This window comes from Chelonia mydas, chromosome 4, assembly GCF_015237465.2.
Source record: "Chelonia mydas isolate rCheMyd1 chromosome 4, rCheMyd1.pri.v2, whole genome shotgun sequence".
NCBI classification, from domain to species: domain Eukaryota; kingdom Metazoa; phylum Chordata; order Testudines; family Cheloniidae; genus Chelonia; species Chelonia mydas.
In genome coordinates, this window is record NC_057852.1 from 31,806,588 (window position 1) to 31,829,503 (window position 22,916).

Genomic DNA, 22,916 nt, shown 5'->3' on the forward strand with positions numbered 1-22,916 from the left:
CAAAACACTATACATATTTGCTTTATTTTACAGAAGAATTCAACAACTCATTGTTAAAATGTTGTGTTTAACATTGACATTTTTTTCAGGTTTTTAGAAGTGTCTAAACCATATCTGTTTACAGTATTCAGTATTTCTGCTCAGATTAAACAAAAAAGCACCAATGTTGAAACATGAGTTAATACTGCAAATCCCAGCCCTAGCAACTGAAGCCTCACTCAGTAAGCCTTAAATAAAATAAACAAACTTTCTAATTCAAGACTATCGCAGGACACAACCAATGAGTGTCTTTGAGTAGTACTGAGGAAGCAAGGACAGGTAAATAAAACATCTGACAGAGTAAGAACACGTCTTACATAGTTGTAATAAAACTAATAAACAGCATCGTATCTGCTGTCTTAAAATATGGTTGGGGTGTTGTGCACAGGACTGTATTCTAAGTTGCCCCAGGTAAAAAAAAAGTTCAACTCTGACTATTAAATACAATTTTTATAAAGGTAAGCAAAAGTTGAAGATAGAAAGATTGGTCCGAACTGTATTGGTTTTGTTAAAAGAAGTGGGATAAAGTTGTGCCAGATATGGCAGCTTCTTGCAATTTTCTTGAAAAATCTTATTGAATTCAGTTTAAGTATCTTTGGAGTCCGTTGTACTAAATGGAAAGTTTAAGTGTTAAGTGGATTTCTTGGGAAATACCTAGCGGGAAGTTAATGTAAATTCCCCACCTCTAGTTATGCAAAAAATCTGATTTTTGAAGCTATGCTCTGAGCAGAGGGCTTCTGTCTGCCAATTATCTGTGCCCAGAGACTGGTGAATAAAGGCTGAGGCTATGGCTACACTACAGAGCTTGCAGCTGTGTCACTGTAGCGCTGCTAGTGCAGTAGCCCGAAGCCGACAGGAGAGACCTCCCCGCTGACATAGCGCTGTCCACACTGGTGCTTATGTCAGTGTAACTTACATTGCTCACACCCTTATTCACACCTCTGAGTGACATCATTTATACCGACATAAGGTGTAGTGTGTACGTAGCCTGAGCTGTATAAAGAAACAGCTGAAGTGGCCAGTCTTTGTTCTAGTTCTGAATCTGAGACAGTTATAGACTTGTAACTATGGTGAAACCCAGTTGTGGGTTTTGAAGGACTGACGCCACTCACTGCCTGAGGTTGGATTCGGGGGTGACCTCTAGTTAGCTCTTTAGCATGCATGTGGTTTCTTTTATTGTTTTTAATATGTTTTCTCTATAATGCTTTCACCTTAAGAATAATGTGCTTGCTTAGAAAGAGCTGTGTGGTAACTTGTAACTGCTGGCAATTACACTGGGCATAGCCCTCGCAGAGAGAACTAAACGCAGCTGGTGGCCTTTTAGGTAGTCTGGCTTGCTGGGGATATCACAGTGTAAATAAGGGAACTCAAGTCTCTGCCGAAGAGAGATGATGGCTGAGGAGCCAGGAGCCTAGAGTGGGTGCTTTGGGTGGACCATGAGTGGGGGAAATATAGGTATAGTTACCTGAAATGGTGACAAAAGAGTATTCAAGGCTCCTGGAAAAGTCATGAGTTGGAATACCAATAAATTGAAAAAGAAATGTGAAGAAATGTTTATAGCTGAATTCACCAAAACGTATTTTGACTGCTTATTTTAAGGAATGAGATTGTCATGCCTTTTTGGACAATGTTTATTTGAGGGTCACTTAAAGGGACAGGTGGAGTGGAAGAAAAAAATCTTTACCTTCATGGATACTGCCCTCCCCACTATCTCGTGGGAATCCACCGTAACACTGTTGGACCTTCATTAACTGTTTGAAGTTGTAACTGCAACAACTTATCCATTGTTGGACCCGAGATACTCCTTAATTAACATAGCAAGAGCCTGAAAAGTGACTGAGTAAGTAAGTAAATAAATAAGATAAATTTTCTTATTCAACAACTTTGATCCCTGTGTGAGTGTGTATTCACAAAATACGTGCTTGCTACTTTTCCCTTCTACCAGCACTGCAAAGCTGGTACGTCACAAACAGAACTGTCAATTAAGTTCCAATTTCAAAGTCATTATTAATAGTGAAGATGTATGAGACAGACAAACCTATCTTGACGCATGCATTCCAAGATAAATTTTCAGGGCTGGCCATTCAAAAAACAAACCAAAAAACAAACCATTTTTACTTGTAAACCAATTGAAAATCATTTGGGAAACATGGAAAAACAAACATAGAATGTTATCAATGTCACTTTAAAAAAACACTTCAGAATAGACCCTAACTTGAAGTGCACTGCTCACAGGTAGTGATTAACTGTAAAGTTTGGCTACCAATAATTAAAATGAATACTTGTGCTATATTTGTGTACTGGCTACTTAAGATGTTCAGTGATTCTCCCCCTCCCCGTAAGATGTACAGAAGTCTTATAATTAGCAAAACATTGTTATGGTAAATAATTTCTCCAAAGACTTGATATTTGACTTACTGTGACTTAGATATTTTTCTTCTTAAAGGCCTCGCATTTTAGAAAAGCATCTTTATTCAGGAAGCCACTTAAGCATATGATTAATTTGAAGTATGTGCTTAAGTGCTTTCTACAATCAGGTCTAAGATTATTTATAAAATAAAAAACACCCTGGTCTAATTTGATATGGAGACACTGAGACGACAAATATAATTTGTCATTTTCACAGAAGAACATATTAGAAGGAGTTGTGTGTCTGACAAAGCATGAGTCACTTACCGACAAACAACGCAAGCTAAGCCCATTTCCATGGCAAAATCATCAGCACTGGTTTCATCAAAACTAGATAGATCAGGCATGGTTAAATCCTTGCTAGTCTGGACTGTGATCGGGGAAGAACGAGCCTCTTGCTTCTCTAGTCTGGGTTTCTTTGGAACATCAACTCCTTCACCAAGTTCTACTTTCATCTATTAAACACCACACATGGAGATGGTGAAAATGTGAAAAGTTAGTAGTTAGTTGTTATCTAAGCAACTAACTGGCATAATTAATTACAAATACAAGTAGGTAAATTATGTACTGTGGATCTGCACAATACATCTGGCACTTTTTCCTAGAGATAGAAATACATTCCCACCAAAACATTTGTGAACTAAAAGCGTAGAAAAGTCATCAGTTGTACGACTCACAATGGTTTGTAAAAGATTCAGTGGTCTTGAGAGAGAGAGAGTGGGGGAGATAACAGTTTAGCATATTTTTATTGATTCTTCTCCTCCCAATAAAAAGTAGTATATAAAGACATTTGGGAAAAGTTATGATAAATTCTCTGTTGTACTGTCTGGCCCGTGCTAACTTATGATCCTATGGAGTGAAAGGTGACATGCTGCAGATGCAACTAAAATGAGTCAGATTAACGAAGTTCTGCATGAACAATTTGGTTTTGGCTGAATAATAATTTTAAATTCAAGCACAAATGGAGCTCTTTTAGTCCACAATTATTTCATGATTAGAACCAAAATTGGCCTTACTTTATCAGCAGTCCTCTTTTCTGTTTCTTTTTTCACCTTTTCTGTTGTGATGGGCTTGCCATTATTGTTGCCTGAAGGCAGACTGGACGAAGCTTTAGGCTCCTGCTTACTGGAAATCGGCTTGGTAATAGACACTTTGGGTTGCTCTACTTCCTAAATAAATGAAAAAAATGCTGATAACAAACATAACACATAAGACACTTGCTACTTTGCAACTGCTTAGGTCACAAATCTAGGTAAACATTACATTTTCTATATACTCATTTAAAAAATGGCACAACATTGCATAACCAGTCGTGTAACAAGTGTTTCAATTTTTTTTTATCTTCATAGAGGTAAATATTACTGGGATCTAGAACAACATTAACCAATCAAATCACATTAGTGTACCTTGGCCCTCTGCAGTGAATTCTAACCCACCTCCATCTCCTCTTACTAGTCACCTTTTCAGAGAGAGGTTTGTTTATTTTTCTGGATCCCTAAGTGCATCTTCCCTTTGGAACACTAATATCAAAGGTAAAACTTTCATACTTCCAAAATTCACAGCCACAACGAGCAGACATTTTCAGATAGTTCTGATGACAAAATTCAATCTACGTAACCATATATAAATTGACTTCTGGTGTCAGTGAACATCAATATTTCATTCCTTCTGGGAGGAAAATATTGACCTTTGCTTAATCTTGGTCAATATTTACCTCTTGGGTCAATAAATCCTGATATGCATCTCAACACAAGTCAATAGCTGCTTATTTGTGTCAGTGATAGATAATAATCAGGTCAATTTTGAACATAAGTGATTAAATTAGTCCCCAAAGCCATAGCAATATATGTGAAAATCAGAGACGGAGCAAGGTGCCATGACTGAAATCTCAGTTCCTTTGGGAACAAGAAACCACAACTGGGCACTTAACGCAGGTTATCCATTTGGCAGTGGAAAGCAGTATCAATAGGTTACTGGTGGGGTCCCTTTAATGTAATATTCTCCATCTTAAATATTCTAGTTAGTGTGTTTTTAGTGTTTGGTACTTGTTAGCTTAATGCCCTACTGGAAGAAGCTCACACACTACAGTGATGAGCACAATATAAGAACCTATACAGAACAGAACATGACACACAATTTTTTTCCATTTGTCACGTGTCCTAGTTGTTTTGGTTCTGCAAATCATTTTGGCTTTAAAACCTGCCCTTCAACTTTTTTTTTCTCTTCTTGCCGCATACAAATTAATGAACAGAATGTTCAGAAAACTGATGTGGTTTTACCATTACCTGGCTACATTGCTTAAGATTTATGCTCAGCAACAATAATTAACCTGCATTTTTATGAGCTTTTAGTTCTAATTTTGATTCAGGATGGATGAGCAACATGATACAGAAGTAACAGACATACCACCACCAAAGCCAGGATAAAAGTATTCAGAAAGCACCAGGTTACAAAGAGCCCCTCCCACCTTAACAAGGAACAGCTCTCTTCCAGGACCAGACACTGTGCCACTGAAGTCAACACAAAGTTTTCCGCTAACTTCAATGGCACCAGGAACAAATGCATAAAGGTCAGTGATCAAGTAATAACATAGCTACTCCGCAAGTCTGTTTTTCCCCCCTTTCTGGCTCTCATAGTTCTTCAGCTATAAAACTTGAAACAGGAATAGTTGGAGCTTTAATACTGCATATAAAAATGACCTACGTGTTCTATTCATGTGAATACCTTTTGTGAAGGACGATAGCTTGAATCAATTCCTCTGGCCAAAGACTCATCAAGCAGAGCTTTTAGCTTTTCAGCAGAATCTTTACTCTTTGAATGGAGGAAGCCCAGGGCTTTCAAAAAGATGGGATCAAGTTCCAGGTTCACTGTAGCAGCCATAGTAGCTTCTTTGAAAGGAAATGAAAAAGAAGACATTGAACTTTATTCATATGGAGTACAACTCAAATAACACAAGAGCTAATAATCTCAAAGAAAACTCTTTTCGGGAGAAGAAATGGGCACATTATTTATCACGAGTTCTAGGCACAGATATGAATTTAAAAAACAAAACAGATAAACACAGCCACAAAAGCCAACTACCACCTCCATTAGGAGACAATGACAGAGTAGCGGCATCTTATCCCACAGCTGAAGTAATGTCAGATTCTGAATTTGGCAAACAAAGTCAGAAAACAAAATGTACTGTATTTATGAGAATGCAACATGTATTTCAGAATACTGTTATTCAGAACATGAGCAAAATTCAAGTGTAATAAATTAAAAATGAGTGACAGCTTCAAGAAGGGAAACCAATAGGTTGTAGATTTCCTCCTTATATAATAAAATACTGTACTAAACTTTCATTGCATGCACACTGCCTTTCATCTGGTTGCTCACTAACACCAATGTAAATTTGGAAAAACAATTTTCTTTGCAGACACAATTTCACTTTTTGAACTTTTCAGAACAATAGCTTCTCATTATAATACCTAGAACAGTTACTTCACAATTTTTGGTTTACAAAATGACAAAATCTAGATGTCAATTGCTTAATTTTAACTTACAAAGCAAGGAAATTAAGTATCCAGGCAATTATTTGTCCAAGTTCCTTTGTGATTACTGATCGCATTTTATGACAAGTAAAAATTATCTAGGGTTTGAGATGCCACAATATACAATGAGGTGAAGTGAGGGAAAGGGACAGAATTCATTTTAAAACATCTTTTCTTGATAGCAGCAATTTTTTTCCACATCTGAGTTTTCTCCACTTAGTTAAGCTACATAACTAATTCTTTCTACCTAGATAAGCAAGGAGCTGTCAGTCTCAGCAACATAAATTCCAGGAAAGGGCAATTACATAAGAGATCCTCCTTACAAAAGAAGAAATTCTCCCAAATCAGCAATATATCTTTATTATTTCAGTTTAAGGAAAGCTACAGCAAATAATGGCTTCTGGTCTTTTCCAAAAAGCATGAGATCTAAGTATTCTTAATCTCTTTTATCATCATGCCACATTTATTGGGATTTCTTATTTCCAATCCTGTAATTTAGAAAACTCTTTTAAAGGAGCTTTCATGCCACTCTCCTAAAAAGCACAGCTTGGACATGTACTCTGGTTCCAGCTTGCAGAGTCTTGCCTGACTGAATTTTTTTTTTATGTTAAGCACAGTGAAAATAGTGAACTTTAACCTCTCTGGACAATCCACTAGCAGTGGCAAGCTGCTCCATCATTGCTTGCCTGGAAGTCTCCAGGAGTCTTTATTTCATGCTGGGCTTTCACAAGACACTAGAGAATCACTCTACCAAGATCATCAAGGAGTTCAGCATATAATAGACTTCATAAGGATTTTATCAATGGACCCAGCAGAGAGCTAAGAATTCTATTCAGAACCTTTTCTCTGTTCCTTAATCTTTGCTTCTTGTCAAATCATATCTCAGTGGCCACAGAACTTCTACTAGTATCTCCTAAACATGAGTAACTCTGGTTTTGTACTGATCAAGCAAAGACTACAGTGTAAGCCCATCTCAGGGCAACTCAGTTTCGCTCTGATGTCTATAAAAATGGAATTCAATGCACGTGGAAAGTGGTTATCCTCCTCTCTCATACATCCACCTATGGTAACTGCTCAGGCCACTCTTGTGATCTGTGTGGGCTGTATTACCTGCTCTTTTTCTTTGTTCAGTATTTACAGTCTGTGTTGCACTAGCATACACTGTATCTCTAGGTCTCTCTTAAATCCACAAAGATATAAAGTATGCGGGATAACAGAACCCTTATCACAGATATTGGAATAATGCACTGCTTGAGGAACTTGAAGTTCCTTTCTTATGAGTTTTCCTGTTTACAAGTCTCCATATAACATACTGACATAGTCAGACCAGATACTAGTAACCAGCCAAACTCAGGATGCCATCAGGCTAAATGTGATTTCTTGAATTAAAAGAACTCTGAGAAAATGACTATAAGCAATGTTGAGTCCAACAGCACAAGGGCAATTTTGTTTTCTAACAGGTAACAGTTTGTAGATCTAATTCTAACTTCAGCTTTTAAGAACTCTACTGTTAAGGAATTGTTAAAAAAAAGAGCACTGTTTATATTCAATCCTTTGATCTGCATACCATGGCTTTCTATCTCTCTTCTGATCTCAAGGTTAATATCATCATAATGCTGCATGCCAGTATTGTCACAATTAAGAATTTGTTTGTCTCTACTATAATCTCCCATTTTCAGGGGTTTTATAAGGTTATTTAAAATGTGCAGCAGGCTGAAACTTGGAAATGAATTTTAAACTTAAAAAGATCTATTTTGTTGCTTTTTAAGATAAAGAAAGTGGGAAAATTTATTTACCAGAGTGAGATGCTCATATGCTAACTTAAAAATGGATGTGATCTGCAAAAATAAGGTTGATGATCTGCTCTCCTTCCATGCACAGCTCTCTGATTGGAACACAATAACATAGGGAGTTTTATACTGGCCAATTGTCTGTCTGGTCCAGCATCTTGCCATTTACAGTGGCCAATACTACAAACATTACAGTAATGAAAGGAAGGATGATCCAGTGGTTAGGTCACTAGACTGGGGCTTGGCAGACTGGGGTTCAATCTCCTGCTCTGTCACAGAGTGCCTTGCGCCAATCACTTAGTCACTCTGTGCCTCAGTTCCCTATTTGTACAATGGGGATAACAATATTTCCATACTGCACAGTTCTGAGGAGAAATAAAGTCAGTGAAGCACTAAAATACTATGGTAATGTGGGTGATATAAGTAGTATCTTAGATAATATGCAAGAAACCCATAATGGACAATTATAAAATAACCTCCCACTATGGGAGGTTTCTTAACTGCTGTCAGTGGTTGGCTGAGTAAGGCCCGAGAGCTTATACAAAAAACCCTCCACTCCATATAATGAAAACAAGGATATTCTCATTCATATGTATGTCTAATACTCCTCTGAAGCCTATAAACCTCCTGGCCTCAATGGTATCTTGTGGCAATGAGTTCCACACTAATTATGTACTATATGCAAAAAGTATTTGCTTTTATCATTTTAAATTTATTGTTTTTCAGTTTAAAGGTCCTCTTGTTCTTATATTATTGAAAAGGCTAAACAGAAGCACCAACTTTACTGTTCATATTCTACTCATTATTTGTATATCCCTTTTATGTCTCTTCTTATTCATCTCCTCTCTCATGTCTCTTCACATGGAAGTCTCGCCACTCCTCTAATTATTTGCATCGCCTGTTGCTGAACTCCTATTTATGTATATCTTTTTTGAGATAGGGTGCCACAACTGAACACAATATTCTGAGAAATGGCACACCACTGATTTATATGACAGTATTATAACAGTGCCATATAATCAATCCCATTTTTTATAAAACCTAACATTGCTTACTATTTTGACTACCACTAATTATCAAGAAGCCCTTTTTCATTTACGATAACAACCTAGGTTGTCTTCAGAAATGGCAACTGAGGGTACGTCTACAGTATGAAATTATTTTGAAATTATTCTATTCGGATTTTCGGAAGCGATTTTATACATTCGGTCTTGTGTGTCCCCACTCAAGCATGTGAATTTGGCAGAGTGCACCCACAGTACTGAGGCTAGCATTGAATGTCGGAGCGCTGCACTGTGGGTAGCTATCCCACAGTCCCCACCGCCCATTGGCATTCTGGGTTAAGCTCCCAGTGCATGATGGGGGAAAAACATTCTCGCAAGTGTTTCTGGGTGTGTGTCGTCAGGTCGCTCCTCCCGCCGTGAAAGCTACGGCAGACAATTGTTTCACGCCTTTTTGGCGTGCAGATGCCATACTGCTTTCAGCAGACAGTGCAGTACGGTGCACCGCTTCTCTCCTAGTACTATGAATCCACCTCGCATTTCCTTTCATCTTTCCACGTAATCTCTATAAGTATCTATTCTTTCTCTGCCTCATTGACCGCTTCCGCTGCCAACTCTGCTCAGCCATCATGAACTGAGCAGCACAGCTTCCGCCGCCAACTCTGCTCTCTCGGTCTTGCCGCGCTACTAAGACTCTCCATGTTGTCTGTCCTGGGCTCCCGCTCCGTGAAAGCTACAGAAGACAACTGTTTCCCGCCTTTTTTTCGGCTATCGTGAACCGAACAGCACCTCTTCCACTGACACTCTGCTCTCCTACGTTTCGAGCCCTTTTTCCATGATTACCCATGCAGGTGCCATAGTGTGGCAACCATGGAGCCCGCTCAGATCTCCACTGCAGTTCTGACCATTGTAAATACCTCGCGCATTATCCAGCAGTATGTGCAGTACCTGCAAAACCAGGCAAGGAAGCGACGACAGCGCGATTACGATAGTGGTGAGGACATGGACACAGACATTCCTAGAAGCACGGCATGTGGCAATTGGGAGATCATGGTGGCTTTGAGCCAAGTTCATGCCGTGGAATGCCGATTCTGGGCCCGGGAAACAAGCACAGACTGGTGGGACCGCATAGGGTTGCAGGTACGGGATGATTCCTAGTGGCTGTGAAACTTTCGTATGCGTAGGGCCACTTTCATGGAACTTTGTGACTTGCTGTCCCCTGCCCTGAAGTGCAAAGACACCAAAATGAGAGCAGCCCTTACAGTCGAGAAGCGAATGGCCATAGCCCTGGAAGCTTACAACGCCTGACAGCTACCAGTCAGTCGGGAATCAGTTTGGAGTGTGCAAATCTACTGTGGGGGCTGCTGTGCTTCAAGTAGCCAACGCAATCATTGACCAGCTGCTATCAAGGGTAGTGACTTTGGGAAATGTGCAGACTATTGTGGATGGCTTTAATGTGCTGGGGTTCCCTAACTGCGGTGGGGTGACAGACGTAACGCATACCCCTATCTTGGCCCCGGAACACTGGGGCGGCCAGTACATAAACCGCAAGGGGTACTTTTCCATGGTGCTGCAAGCACTGGTGGATCACAAGGGACGTTTCACCGACATCAACGTGGGATGGTCGGGAAAGGTGCATGACACAAGTTCAGGAACTCTGGTCTGTTTGAACAACTGCAGGAAGGGACTTACTTCCCAGACCAGAAAATTACTGTTGGGGATGTTGAAATGCCTATAGTTATCCTTGGGGACCCAGCCTACCCCTTAATGCCATGGCTCATGAAGCCATACACAGGCACCCTGGACAGTAGTAAGGAGCAGTTCAACTATAGGCTGAGCAAGTGCAGAATGGTGGTAGAATGTGCTTTTGGACGTTTGAAAGCGAGCTGGTGCAGTTTACTGACTCAGTTAGATCTCAGCACAAACCAATATTCCAACTGAAATTGCTGCTTGTTGTGTGCTCCACAATATCTGTGAGAGTAAGGGGGAGATGTTTATGGCGGAGTGGAAGGTTGAGGCAACTCACCTGGCGGCCAATTTCGCACAGCCAGACAACAGGGCAATTAGAAGAGCGCAGCAGGGCGCGCTGCACATCAGAGCAGCTTTGAAAGCCAGTTTCATGACTGGCCTGGGTACGGTGTGACAGCTGTGTTTGTTTCTCTTGAAGTTACCCGCCCCCTATACATATGAAAGGAAATAAAGTCACAATTGTTTAAAAACTGTTCTTTATTATTTGTTGCACAACACACTGAGAGAAATAAGAAGGTACACCGGGGGGTGGGTGGGTGAAGGGGTAACTGGGGGAGGGGGGTGGAGGAGGAGGGAATGACAAGTCCAGAAACCAAATCAAAACTTCGGATATGCCAGCTTTCTGCTGCTTGTGCAATCCTCTGGGGTTGAGTGTGTGGGTCCCCGTAGCCTCCCCCCGCCATGTTCCTGGACGTCTGGGTGAAGAGGCTATGGAACTTGGGGAGGAGGGAGGATGGTTATACAGGCGCTGCAGAGGCAATCTGTGGTCTTGCTGCCTTTCCCGCATTAGAGCCACCATACAGCAGAGCATGTCAGTTTGCTCCCCCATGAGCTTGACCATAGCATCCTGCCTGCTCTCATCGCGCATGTGCCTCCTCTCTTTGTGTTCATGTAACGCTTTACGGGACTCGGCAATTGTTTGCCTCCATGCATTCAGCTGGGCCCTATCAGTGCGGGAGGACTGCATGAGCTCGGCGAACATGTCGTCCTGACTTCGTTTTTTCCACCTTTTAATCTGGACCAGCCTCTGGGATGGAGTAGATGGGAGCCATGTTGAAACATTTGCACCTGCGGGAGGAGAAAAAGGGAGGGTAGTATTTTAAAAGATACATTTTAGAGAACAAAGGGGACACTTTCTCAGTGAAACAGGCAATTCATAGTACACAGCACATGTTTTTTCTGTACAAGGTTGCATTTTGCCTCTTATACTGAAGTGCCTGCCATTTTGGTGTGACTAAGCCATCACACATGGCCAGCCAACAGAATTCAGCTTGCAGGCAGCCATGGTAAGCCCTAGGGGCATGCGGGGTTCTGCTTCTTCCGCATTCATTTCAATGCTTTCAAACTGCTGGGCCCCCTTTCCCATAGTAAGCAATGCCTGATGGATTTGCCATATACAAGGAGCGCCTGCGGGCTCTGTGGGATGATCACTTCACACAGCACCCACCCACCCACACCCACTGTGTAGCTCAGATGAGGCTCTGAGCAGGAATGAGCCCTTTAAATGCGAACAGGCCAGCGCAGCTGGGTTTCCCCACACCGCGTGGCTCCGATCAGGCTCTCACTCACCAGAAGTGCCTTCTCCAGGGTCATGGTCCAGGAGCCCGCATTGGGAGTGGGGGGAGGCTATTGGGTCCAGCATTAAGAATAGTTCCTGTCTAGGGGAAAAACGGGTTCTCCACTTGCCGCCTGTGCACTGTCCTCCTCCTCCTCTTCATCCTCCAATAACTCATCCTCCTCGCTCCGTGCAACTCCCCCCTTGCAGGTGTCCACGGACAGTAGTGGGGTACTGGTGGCGTCACCCCCTATAATTGCATGCAGCTCATGGTAGAAGTGGCATGTATGGGGCTGTGACCCAGAGTGCCCGTTCGCCTCCCTGGCTTTTTGGAACATTTGCCTGAGCTCCTTGATTTTTGTACGGCATTGCTCTGTGTCCCTGGAGTAGCCTCTTTCCGTCATGGCCCTGGAGACTTTAGCGTACGTATTTGCGTTTCTTTTTTTGGAATGTACTTCTGCCATAACAAATTTGTCTCCCCAACATGCAGTGACCGTTCGGACCATGCTGGAGCTCGTCTATGAATCCGAGTCTGCGTGGTCTCTTGTGATGGTGGACTCTGCCCGGTTGCATATGATGGTGGACTGTGCTAATGGTCACCTGTGCTGATGGTGACCAAAGCGGAAATGAAATTCAAAAGTTCCCGGGGCTTTTACTGCCTACCTGGCTAATGCATTGGAGTTGAGAGTGTTGTCCAGAGCGGTCACAAGGGAGCATTCTGGGACAGCTTCCGGAGGCCAACAACGTTGAATTGCGTCCACATTACCTGTAACCCAGAACTGCGATCTCGATTTTAGCGCTACTCCACTTGCCGAGGTGGAGTACAGAAATTGGATTAAAGAGCCCTTTAAATCGAAAAAACGGTTTGGTCGTGTGGACGGAATCAGTTCTATTTCGAATTAACTCGGCTAATTCCGAAATAACCGCATACTGTAGACCAGGCCTTAGAATCCAGAAATGTCAATTAATAGTTCAAAATTTTCCTTCCAACACGTTTCACCTTGTAGTTGTCAATACTAAATTTCACTTGTCAACATGCTGACAATTCACCTGTGTTTTTTTGGTTCTACTTCATCACAGTCTTCTCTGGTTTTGACTAATTAAATAATTTTATGTCTGCAATTTTTGCTCTCACTGACACCCCACCCTTTTTGCAGATCACCAATATATTAAATACCTACGCTAGCACACTGCATGCACCCATTGCCCAATATAACATATCACCTGGCTAAAAACTGACCTTTTATTCTTACTCTTTGTTTACAGTTTTAGCTCTATGACAGAGCACGGCCTTTCACAGAAAGGCTTTTAGCCTCTCATTAGGGACCTTAAAAGCTTTTTGGAAGTCCAAATAAATTATATCAACCAGTTCTCCTTTATCCATTATTTAGTAAATTAGAGCAACATAATTTTTAAGACTGTTGATTAATCGCAGTTAACTCATGCGATTAACTCAAAAAAATTAACTGCAATTAAAAAAATTAATCATGATTAATCACACTGTTAAACAATAGAATACCAATTGAAATTTATTAAATATTTTTGGATGTTTTTCTACATTTTCAAATATATTGATTTCTATTACAACACAGAATACAAAGGGTACAGTGCTCACTTTAGATTATTTTTAATTACAAATGTTTGCACTGTTAAACAAAAGAAATTTGATTCAATTTACCTCATACAAGTACTGTAGTGTAATCTCTTTATCGTGAAACTGTAACTTACAAACGTAGATGTTTTTATTTGTTACATAACTGCACTCAAAAACAAAAAATGCAAAACTTGAGATCATACAAGTCCACTCAGTCCTACTTCTTGTTCAGCCAACTGCTAAGACAAACAAGTTTGTTTACATTTACGGGAGATACTGCTGACTGCTTCTTATTTACAGTGTCACCTGAAAGTGAGAACAGGTGTTCGCATGGCACTTTTGTAGCCGGCGTTGCAAGGTATTTACATGTCAGATATGCTAAACATTCATACGCCCCTTCATGCTTCGGCCACCATTCCAGAGGACATCCTTACATGCTGACGGTGTTCGTTAAAAAAATAATGCGTTAATTAAATTTGTGACTGCACTCCTTGGGGTAGAATTGTATGTCTCCTGTTCTGTTTTACCCGCATTCTGCCATATATTTCATGTTTTAGCAATCTCGGATGATGACCCAGCACATTTCCATTTTAAGAACACTGTCACAGCAGATTTGACTGAAGTCGGACTGAGTGGACTTGTAGGTTCTTTTACATTGTTTTATTTTTGAATGCAGTTATTTTTTTGTACATAATTCTACACTTGTAAGTTCAACTTTCATTATAAAGAAATTGCATTACAGTGCTTGTATTAGGTGAATTGAAATATACTATTTCTTTCATTTTTTACAAGAGAAATATTTGTAATAAAAATAAATATAAAGTGAGCCCTGTACGCTTGGTATTCTGCATTGTAATTGAAATCACTATATTGGAAAGTGTAGAAAACACCCAAAAATAAATGGTATTCTATTATTGTTTAACCGTGCAATTAATTGTGCGATTAATTTTTTTAATCATGTGATTAATCATTATTAAATTTTTTAATAGCTTGACAGCCCTAATAATTTTCCATTGAAGAATAAGTGCTAGTTTGTTTGTGTTTTATATTCAATTTTCATAGAATCATAGAATATCAGGGTTGGAAGGGACCTCAGGAGGTCATCTAGTCTAACCCCCTGCTCAAAGCAGGACCGATCCCCAATTAAATCATCCCAGCCAGGGCTTTGTCAAGCCTGACCTTAAAAACTTCTAAGGAAGGAGATTCCACCACCTCCCTAGGTAACGCATTCCAGTGTTTCACCACCTCCTAGTGAAAAAGTTTTTCCTAATATCCAACCTAAATCTCCCCCACTGCAACTTGAGACCATTACTCCTTGTTCTGTCATCTGCTACCACTGAGAACAGTCTAGATCCATCCTCTTTGGAACCCCCTTTCAGGTAGTTGAAAGCAGCTATCAAATCCCTCCTCTTTCTTCTCTTCTCTTTTCTTTTATTCTCTTCCGTAGACTAAACATCCCCAGTTCCCTCAGCCTCTCCTCATAACTCATGTTCATTGTACTTCAGTGCAGTTCATTGGTCTGTAATTTCCAGGACCATCCCAATGCCTTTTTATATGGAAGTTAAATTTGCTACTCTCCAGTCCTCCCACAGAGAGAATTATGTTCATGAGACTGAATTTTTTGTTAGCAGCTCAGCCACGTAAGTTCCTTCAGAACTCTGATTTTCACCATTTGATCCACTGACTTCTTGTTCTTTATCAGTTTATTCCAGGACCTCCTCTTCTGAAACCTCAGTCCCAAAGAATACCTCAAGCTTTATTATATGAAAAGTATGGTCTTTGTGATTAAGAAAGATGCAGAGAATCAGTTGAGCTTTTCCATAATTGCTCCCTTCTCCCCCTGCTAGCCCAGGAAACCCACCAATTCTCTTGGAGGCTACCTGCTTCTAACAATTACATATTTTCATCTTTGTATTAGCTAATTGCTGTTCAGATTCAATTTTAGCTCCTATTCTCTAATTTTCTTGCCCCTAGTTCACATGCCATTGTATTGGTCCATCTCTTTCACCAGTGGGCCCCGGGGAAGGTGCATGGTTAAGGGGTTGAGGTGATCCCGCGGTGTCTATCTTGAGGAGATTTTTCTGGAAAGGAGGGTATGGAGACAGACATGCTGATAGGGAACCTGGATTGAGGACAGACTTTGTTTCTGTATTCATATAACCATGACTTACTGATTGCTGCCTAAAAACTGCCTCGCTTCGGGGAAGTGGACATAAAGATACTGGACACTGCCTGAGTGCGCATTATGGTTTGTTGATTTAGGTCACTGGTTAATTGTTTCATGGTTTATACTCAATTGTTGATCCTCTCCAACCATTCCTAATTAATGCATCACCTTGTTTAATAAACTGAAGTTCACCAGATTCTGGAAAGCCCTTAGATATTGTCTTCATGGAGATTTTCAGGTGGAGGATCAAAACTGAACTCCGGGACCAATCACAAAGCCACAATTTTAACCTCTGTAATATACCCACTTTGGACATAAGGATTATTTACATTCATAGATTCCAAGGCCAGAAGGGACTGTTGTGATTATCTAGTCTGACTTACGGTATAGCACAGGCCATAGAACTTCCCCATAATTTCTAGAGCATCTCTCTTAGAAAAACATCCAATCTTGATTTAAAAATTTCTAGTGATGAAGACTCCACCATGACCCCATGGTAAATTGTTCCAACCGCTAAAAAATTATACCTTATTTCCAATTTGAATTTGTCTAGCTTTAATTTCCAGCCATTGGATCGTGTCATACCTTTCTCTGCTACATTGAAGAGCCCATTATTAAGTATTTGTTCACCAAGTAGTCATAGACTGCTGCAGTCAAATCACCCCTTAAATCTCTGTTAAGATAAACAGATTAAGAGCTCCTTGAGTCTCTCATTATATGGCATGTTTTCTAATTTGTTATTCATTCCTGTGGTTCTTCTCTGAACCCTTTCAAATGTATCAATATCATTCTTGAACTCTGGATACCAGAACTGGACAGAGTATACCAACAGAAGTCATGCCAGTGCCAAGTACAGCCTTATATTAGATTCCCTTTAAGAAGAGAGCAGTGATCTCAAATCTACTAATTCCTTGTCTTGAGAATTATTTAAATATACAAAATCAAAATATAAAGGTCAAAAAGTGATTATAGTCTTTCACCACTGCAAATTTTAAACCATAGGCTGACTATACTTCACATGAAGATAAATTATGCCAAAATTACATGCATTCATTTCTTAACTGAATATTTGTTGATCTAATCCCTCAACCCGCTCTCTCTCTGGTTTTAGATTTTGAGCACCTGGGGGCAGGGATTATGCCTTCTTCTCTATATGGAAAGCACGTATCACATGATGGGGTGCTACCACAAATAAAGAATAACTGTCCACAGCCAAATCTTTCAGTTTTATTCCAATGTTAACCATTTAACTAGTTTACATTTAACTCAGGTGTGAATATACAGGCTGCGTCTTCAAAGGAAAACGTGTTTTAATCTGGAAAGAGATTTAGTATTCAAGTGAAGTTCAAAAATCATACTATCAGAGTTGGAAAAGACCTACTAGGACCAGCTCCCTGACAGAAACAAGTTCTTGCTAGCGTTTACTGCAGAGGTGGGCCACATCCGGCCGCGGGAGTGTCCTGCCTGGCTCTTGAGCTCCCGGGGAGGCTAGCCTCTGGCCCCTCCCCTACTGTCCCCTCTTCCGTGCAGCCTCAGCTCGCCGTGCCACCAGCACTCTGGGCGGCGGACTGCGAGCTCCTGCAGGGCAGTGCCACGTCGTGGCTGGCTCAGGCCAGGCTGCATGGCTGCCAATCCTGCTGCTCTGAGTGGCATGGTAAGGGGGCAGGGAGCGGGGGCATTGGATAAGGGGTAGGAGGTCCCAGGGGGAAATCAAGGGACAGGGAGCAGGGATGGTTGGATGGGACGGAGGTTCTGGGGTGGGGGGCGGTCAGGGGATGGGAAATGGGGGGGTTGGATAGGTGTGGGAGTCCCAGGGGGCCTGTCAGGGCACAGGGGTGTGGATAGGGGTATAGGGGTGGGTCAGTTGGGGGAGTTGGATAGGGCGTGGGGCTCCGGGGGGGGGGGTTGGGGGGGCGGATCCCAGGAATGGGGGTTGGATGGGTTGGTGGTTCTGAGGGGGGCAGTTGGGGGCAGGAAGTGGGAGGGGGCAGATAAGGGCGGGGGCCAGGCTGTTTGGGGAGACACAGAATTCCCTACCCCTCCCTCTGTACAGCTTTGGAGCACCGACATGGCCCTCAGGCCAAAAAGTTTGCCCACCAACAGCGCCCAGAAGCACAGCTAATGAGAACCTTCCATTATCAGTTACTATAATGACCTAAACTCAGCACTGTCTACAAAAATCAAGTGCTCGCATCTGTGTGGCAGGATAGGGAAATTATTCATTGTGTACAGCAAAACAACAAAACGGCACTGAAGATTAAAGCAAAATAAAATAGCCATTTATTCTCCTACAGGGAAACTTCAGCATAGCCAGGGGGCAGGGAAAGGGTCTCATCACTAGGCGGAGAATAAACCATTGGTTTGTACAGTGGTAAGGTTCCTAAAAGCCTGAAAGCATAATCGCGTCGTCAGGAAACCAGCCAGTCAAAGAGAGGGAGTGGCTCGGCCCAGTGATCAGCCCCCTAGCACTGCAATAACACCACCCTCCCCAGCCTGAGCGGGCCCGGAGGGAAGCCTCGGCTTTGGGCCGGGGCACATCGCCCAGCCCCCGGCACCGAAGGGATTTCTCGGCACGTCTGGAGTGAACCTGCGGGCTGCGTCCCTGCCCGGGCTGTGCAGCGCCGAGCTCGGCCCGGCCGCTCGCGGGTTAGGCCCAGCGCTACTGCCGGGCAGGCTGGGGAGCCCGCGGGGCTCAGGGACGGCATTGGGGGGTGGGGGGCGCAGCCTGTGCCCCGGCTCCTGTCCCTGCCCTGGGCCCACCTCACCCGGCCCCTCCCAGGAGCCTCCGCCCGCTCCTTACCCCTCGCCGCTGGCCCGGCTCCGTCCCGCTTACCGCTCCCCGGCGCCCGGCTCGTGACGCAGAGCGGAGCCCAGGCGCCGGCCGCGCTCGCAAGCCCGGCGGAGCGGCAGGAAGGACCGGCGGGAGGAGGCAGCGTGCGGAGGAAGAGGCGGAGCCGGGGAGGAGGCGGCTGAGCGGACTGAGGCGGGGGAGCGGGGAATCTGCCGCGTGGGGCCGGGGCCGGGCCTGGGTAAGCGGGGTTGGGAGCGTGTGGGGCCGCGGAGCCGGGCCCAGGGCACTGAGGGGCTGAGGGTGTGGGATGAAGCCTCCCCGGGACACAGGGAGGGGCAGGTGCTGAGGGTGGGGGATGAAGCCTCCCCGGGACACAGGGAGGGGCAGGTGCTGAGGGTGGGGGGTGAAGCCTCCCCGGGACGCAGGGAGGGGCAGGTGCTGAGGGTGGGGGATGAAGCCTCCCCGGGACACAGGGAGGGGCAGGTGCTGAGGGTGGGGGGTGAAGCCTCCCCGGGACGCAGGGAGGGGCAGGTGCTGAGGGTGGGGGGTGAAGCCTCCCCGGGACACAGGGAGGGGCAGGTGCTGAGGGTGGGGGGGGTGAAGCCTCCCCGGGACGCAGGGAGGGGCAGGTGCTGAGGGTGGGGGGTGAAGCCTCCCCGGGACGCAGGGATCGCAGTGTGGGGCAGATGCTGAGTATGTAGGGTGAACCCCTGAGGCACAGGGATCTTTGTGAGGGACAGGTATTGAGGACATGGGGTGAGTCCTCTGTTACCTGGGGTCACCGTGGTCACTCATCACAGGGCTCTGGGGCATTCATCCTCAATTTCTCATTTACTTTCCCATGGGTTTTGCTGGTGTGGGCTTGGGGAACTGTCCCCCACTCCCTGGGAGAATGACCTGCACCCTCTATATTTGGTAACTAATTCCACAGCCCCCACTGCCATGGATGAATGGCAGAGACCATAGTCCAGGCTATGAATGTAGCAGCCCTCAGGAAGGTCTGTCAACAGGGTTTGAATCCTGGATGTTAAGCCCTGCAGCACAGCTTTCTACCATATGAGCTAATGGAGACTCTCCACTACTTGGTAACAGTAGTCAGTTGTTATCTTCTGTTAAAGGGGACAAGGCAGAAGGCAGGAACACAGTCCTTGCCAGTACGATACATGAATAGCTAAAAGATCCAGATATGGTTATAACTGGCATTCACTGCAGAGCTATTAGCAATGAATAATAGGGAAATCACCAAATGAACCAAATAAAAGGGTGACAGATCAATAGTTTGCAACAAATAGGTTGATCTGTTCTGAAAAAGGAAGCTTTTTGGGAACATAGGTTTGCAGTACTGGATCAGACCAGTGTTCTATCTAATCCAGTATCCTGTCTCTTAGAGTGGCCAGGGGCAGCAGCATCAGAGAAAAGGGCAATAAAATCCGCAGTGAATAATTATGGAATAACCTGCCTATGGGGAGATGTTCTCCAAATCTCCACAGGTTACTGGTTAATTTATACTCTCAATTCAGCTTCTTTATACCTTTAATTATTCTGTATACCTCTATCTTGTCTCCTCTCTCAAACAAACAGTCCTGGTATTTTTAAAAAAACAACAAAGAGTCCGGTGGCATTTGAAAGATGAACAAATTTATTTGGGCATAAGCTTTTGTGGGTAAAAAGCCTCACTTTTTCAGATGCATGGAGTGAAAATTACAAATATAGGCATAAATATACTTGCACAGGAAGAGCAGGGAGTTACCTTACAAGTGGAGAACCAGTGCTGACAAGGCCAATTCAATCAGGGTGGATGTGGTCCACTCCCAATAATTGATGAGGGGTTGTCAGTACCAAGGGAGGGAAAATTGCTTTTGTAGTGAGCCTTCTCTTCATGTGCCAGTATATTTATGCCTGTATCTGTAATTTTCACTCCATGCATCTGAATAAGTGGGCTATTTTACCTATGAAAGCTTATGCCCAAATAAATCTGTTAGTCTTTAAGGTGCCACCAGACTCCTTGTTGTTTTTGTGGCTACACCTACATGGATACCCCTCTGATACCCAGTGTTTTTAATCTCTCTTCAGATAAAAATCTTTTCCATTTATCTGGTCATTCTTGTGAGCTTTTTCTGAACTAGGGTTCATTGAAAATTATGCATGGAAACCATTTTTGAACAAAAATTGGGTTTTCAATTAAATGAAAATTTTTACAGAAAGCGTGTGCTTTCTTTGAATTTTTTAAAAATATTTCATCAGAAAACTAAAAATGTTTAACTTTTTCCCAGAAAGTTAATTCTTTAAAAGTAACACTTTCACTTTTTTAATCAGCTGTATTGTATACTCTATTTTTGTAACATTTTTTTTGAAATAAGGTGACCAGAACTAAACACAGTATTCCAAGTGAGGACATACCACCAATTTGTGTAGTGTAAATATTTAATGTATTTTTTCTATCCATTCTTTCTATGCTTAAAATCCTATTCCCTCAACTACTTAAGGGGCTGTTCATGTGAGTAAATTACTCCCATGCTCAAATTTTCTAGGGTTGGGGGCCTCACAGTATGTCAACTTTTTTGTTTGATTATGGATTGTTGTTTTTTTGGTGGTATTTTTTGACTGCCATTGCACATTAAGTGAGGTTTTTATGTAGAGAAGAGGATTTGTGCCTTAATTTCAGCAGTAATTCTTATATGAAGAGAGACTAAAAATAAGTTTGTCTTTAATTTTTCATGTGTCCCTTATTTTCCTGAAGTATATCTGGTAACTAGGTAATTTTAGTTATATCAATGTGCCCATCCTAAATTCTGTTGTTGTTGTTTTTTATAGCATTTTTCATCTGAGATACTCAAAGAACTTCACAAATGATATAAAACCCTCTGAATATTCCTATTTATTGATGGGGAAACTGAGGCACAGAGGTTAGGTGACTTCTCCCTGGTCACACAGCAAATTGACATAAATGGGAATATAAATTATATCTCCCGAGTCTGATGTCTTAAAAACACAGGTACTATTTTTGCTGTTCTACATATTTATTGGAATAACCATTACATTTGTAAATAACTTAATGTGATGTGATACATGTTAAATGAAAAAGAAACCTTGTTAAATGTTGTCCGGAGTTTTATTTTTTCCATAACAAAACAAACAAAACATTTTGCAGAAACTAAGAGCAATAGAAATGTTTCCATATTTTGTTTATATTTTCCTGGAAATGTTTTTAAACTAATAAACAGTCCTCTGTAGTGAAACCCAAATTTGTAGCACAGTGAAACAGACTTAATTGATATTTAGCCCATGTTGGAGAAATTTTAAAAAGTGAACAGCATAATTTGTTAAAGTAAATTGGATTTTTAACATTCTTTTAGTTCTAACCAACTAAGCTTGTCTTAGTTCCATAGGTAAATAAATTTGTTTGTTTACAATATCTGCTCTTTAAGCTATGCAGTATAACAGATGTTGTTAATTATTTGTATTGCAGCAGCAGCTAGAGGCCCTAACTGAGACTGGGGCTCTGTTGTGTCTAGTACTCGTATAGAGTAAGTGGCAATCCCTGTCCCAAAGATTTTGCACTTTAAGTCTACACTGTAATAAAAAGCCTGCAGCACTGGGTCTCAAAGCCTGAGTCAATTGGCTCAGGCTTGCAGGGCTTGGGCTGTGGGGCTAAAAATTGCATGTAGATGTTTGGGCCTCAGCTGGAGCCCAGGCACTACTGTGAGGGGGATGGATCTCAGAGCCTGTGCTCCACCCTGAGCTTGAACATTATAGTGCAGCTGTTAGCGCCGCAGTCTGAGTTCCACAAACCCAACTCAGCTGATCTGGGCCAGCTGCAGCTGTGCCGCTGGTCTTTTATTGTAGTGTAGATGTATCTAAATAGAAAAGGGAATGGAGAGAAGGGAGAAGATAATATACAAGCAGAGTGAACAACATGATGGTTTGAAAACATTGTGTTAATTCTGTGATTTTTTTTTTTAATGTTTTGAGTGTGGTTTTATAAGGAGCATCAGCTAAAGGACAAGACAAAGGAAGGGTGGTGGAAGGATATATAGGAAAGATAAGGAAGAAGGAGAACATGGAGTGCAGGTGCATAAGGCTGATGTGAAGAAACTGTGCAGGAGGAGTTTGATCAAGCAGCCAGTCTGCACAGGGGAGAGGAAGTTAAACATATGTCTGATGATGTCACTGGTGCCCAAAGGCATGCTGCAGCTGCTTATAAGTTGTAACAGTACTGAGAAAATGATTTCAGATGGATGATTCAAAGTTTGGCTGATGTGACATTCAGGATGGCTACAAAGTCCTG

General features: G+C 42.5%; 3 protein-coding genes across 16 annotated transcripts in view; 1 reads left to right on the top strand and 2 right to left on the bottom strand.

Moving 5' to 3' along the window:
- INTS12 (integrator complex subunit 12) overlaps nt 1-18,771 on the bottom strand; it is a 29,671-nt gene extending 10,900 nt beyond the window's left edge. The window contains exons 1-5 of one of the 4 annotated variants that reach the window (XM_037896999.2): nt 18,638-18,751; nt 16,423-16,510; nt 5,173-5,336; nt 3,465-3,617; nt 2,716-2,903 (exon numbers count right to left, since the gene is read on the bottom strand). In XM_037896999.2, coding sequence (XP_037752927.1) covers nt 2,716-2,903; nt 3,465-3,617; nt 5,173-5,328 — 497 coding nt within the window. In that variant the 5' untranslated portion in view covers nt 5,329-5,336; nt 16,423-16,510; nt 18,638-18,751. Of the gene's footprint in view, nt 1-2,715; nt 2,904-3,464; nt 3,618-5,172; nt 5,337-9,720; nt 9,868-16,422; nt 16,511-18,637 lie in introns of those variants that run through there. The other 3 variants (XM_007054391.4, XM_043545289.1, XM_037897000.2) reach the window with 3 other exon arrangements.
- Nucleotides 10,970-12,673, bottom strand: LOC122465458. The gene is made up of 2 exons (XM_043545290.1): nt 12,091-12,673; nt 10,970-11,589 (listed from the first exon to the last, which is right to left on the bottom strand). The coding sequence occupies exons 1-2, from the start codon at nt 12,161-12,163 to the stop codon at nt 10,985-10,987; spliced, it is 678 nt and encodes a 225-aa protein (XP_043401225.1). The 5' UTR covers nt 12,164-12,673; the 3' UTR covers nt 10,970-10,984.
- The window catches only part of GSTCD (glutathione S-transferase C-terminal domain containing), a 124,091-nt gene continuing 119,442 nt past the window's right edge, over nt 18,268-22,916 (top strand). For 3 of the 11 annotated variants that reach the window (XR_006290346.1, XM_043545284.1, XM_027833588.3), the window contains exons 1-2: nt 18,790-18,866; nt 21,443-21,623. The gene's annotated coding sequence lies outside the window, so the exon portion shown is untranslated. Of the gene's footprint in view, nt 18,484-18,773; nt 18,867-20,016; nt 20,119-21,442; nt 21,624-22,916 lie in introns of those variants that run through there. The other 8 variants (XM_043545286.1, XM_043545287.1, XM_027833583.3 and 5 more) reach the window with 6 other exon arrangements.

What these genes read in the sequence shown, in the direction of transcription:
- LOC122465458 (XM_043545290.1), bottom strand. Translation starts at nt 12,163, where the DNA reads ATGCTGGACCCAATAGCCTCCCCCCACTCCCAATGCGGGCTCCTGGAC. An exon ending in CCCTGGAGAAGGCACTTCTG is followed by an intron (nt 11,590 to 12,090) that starts GTGAGTGAGAGC and finishes CTCCTCCCGCAG; the next exon opens with GTGCAAATGTTTCAACATGG.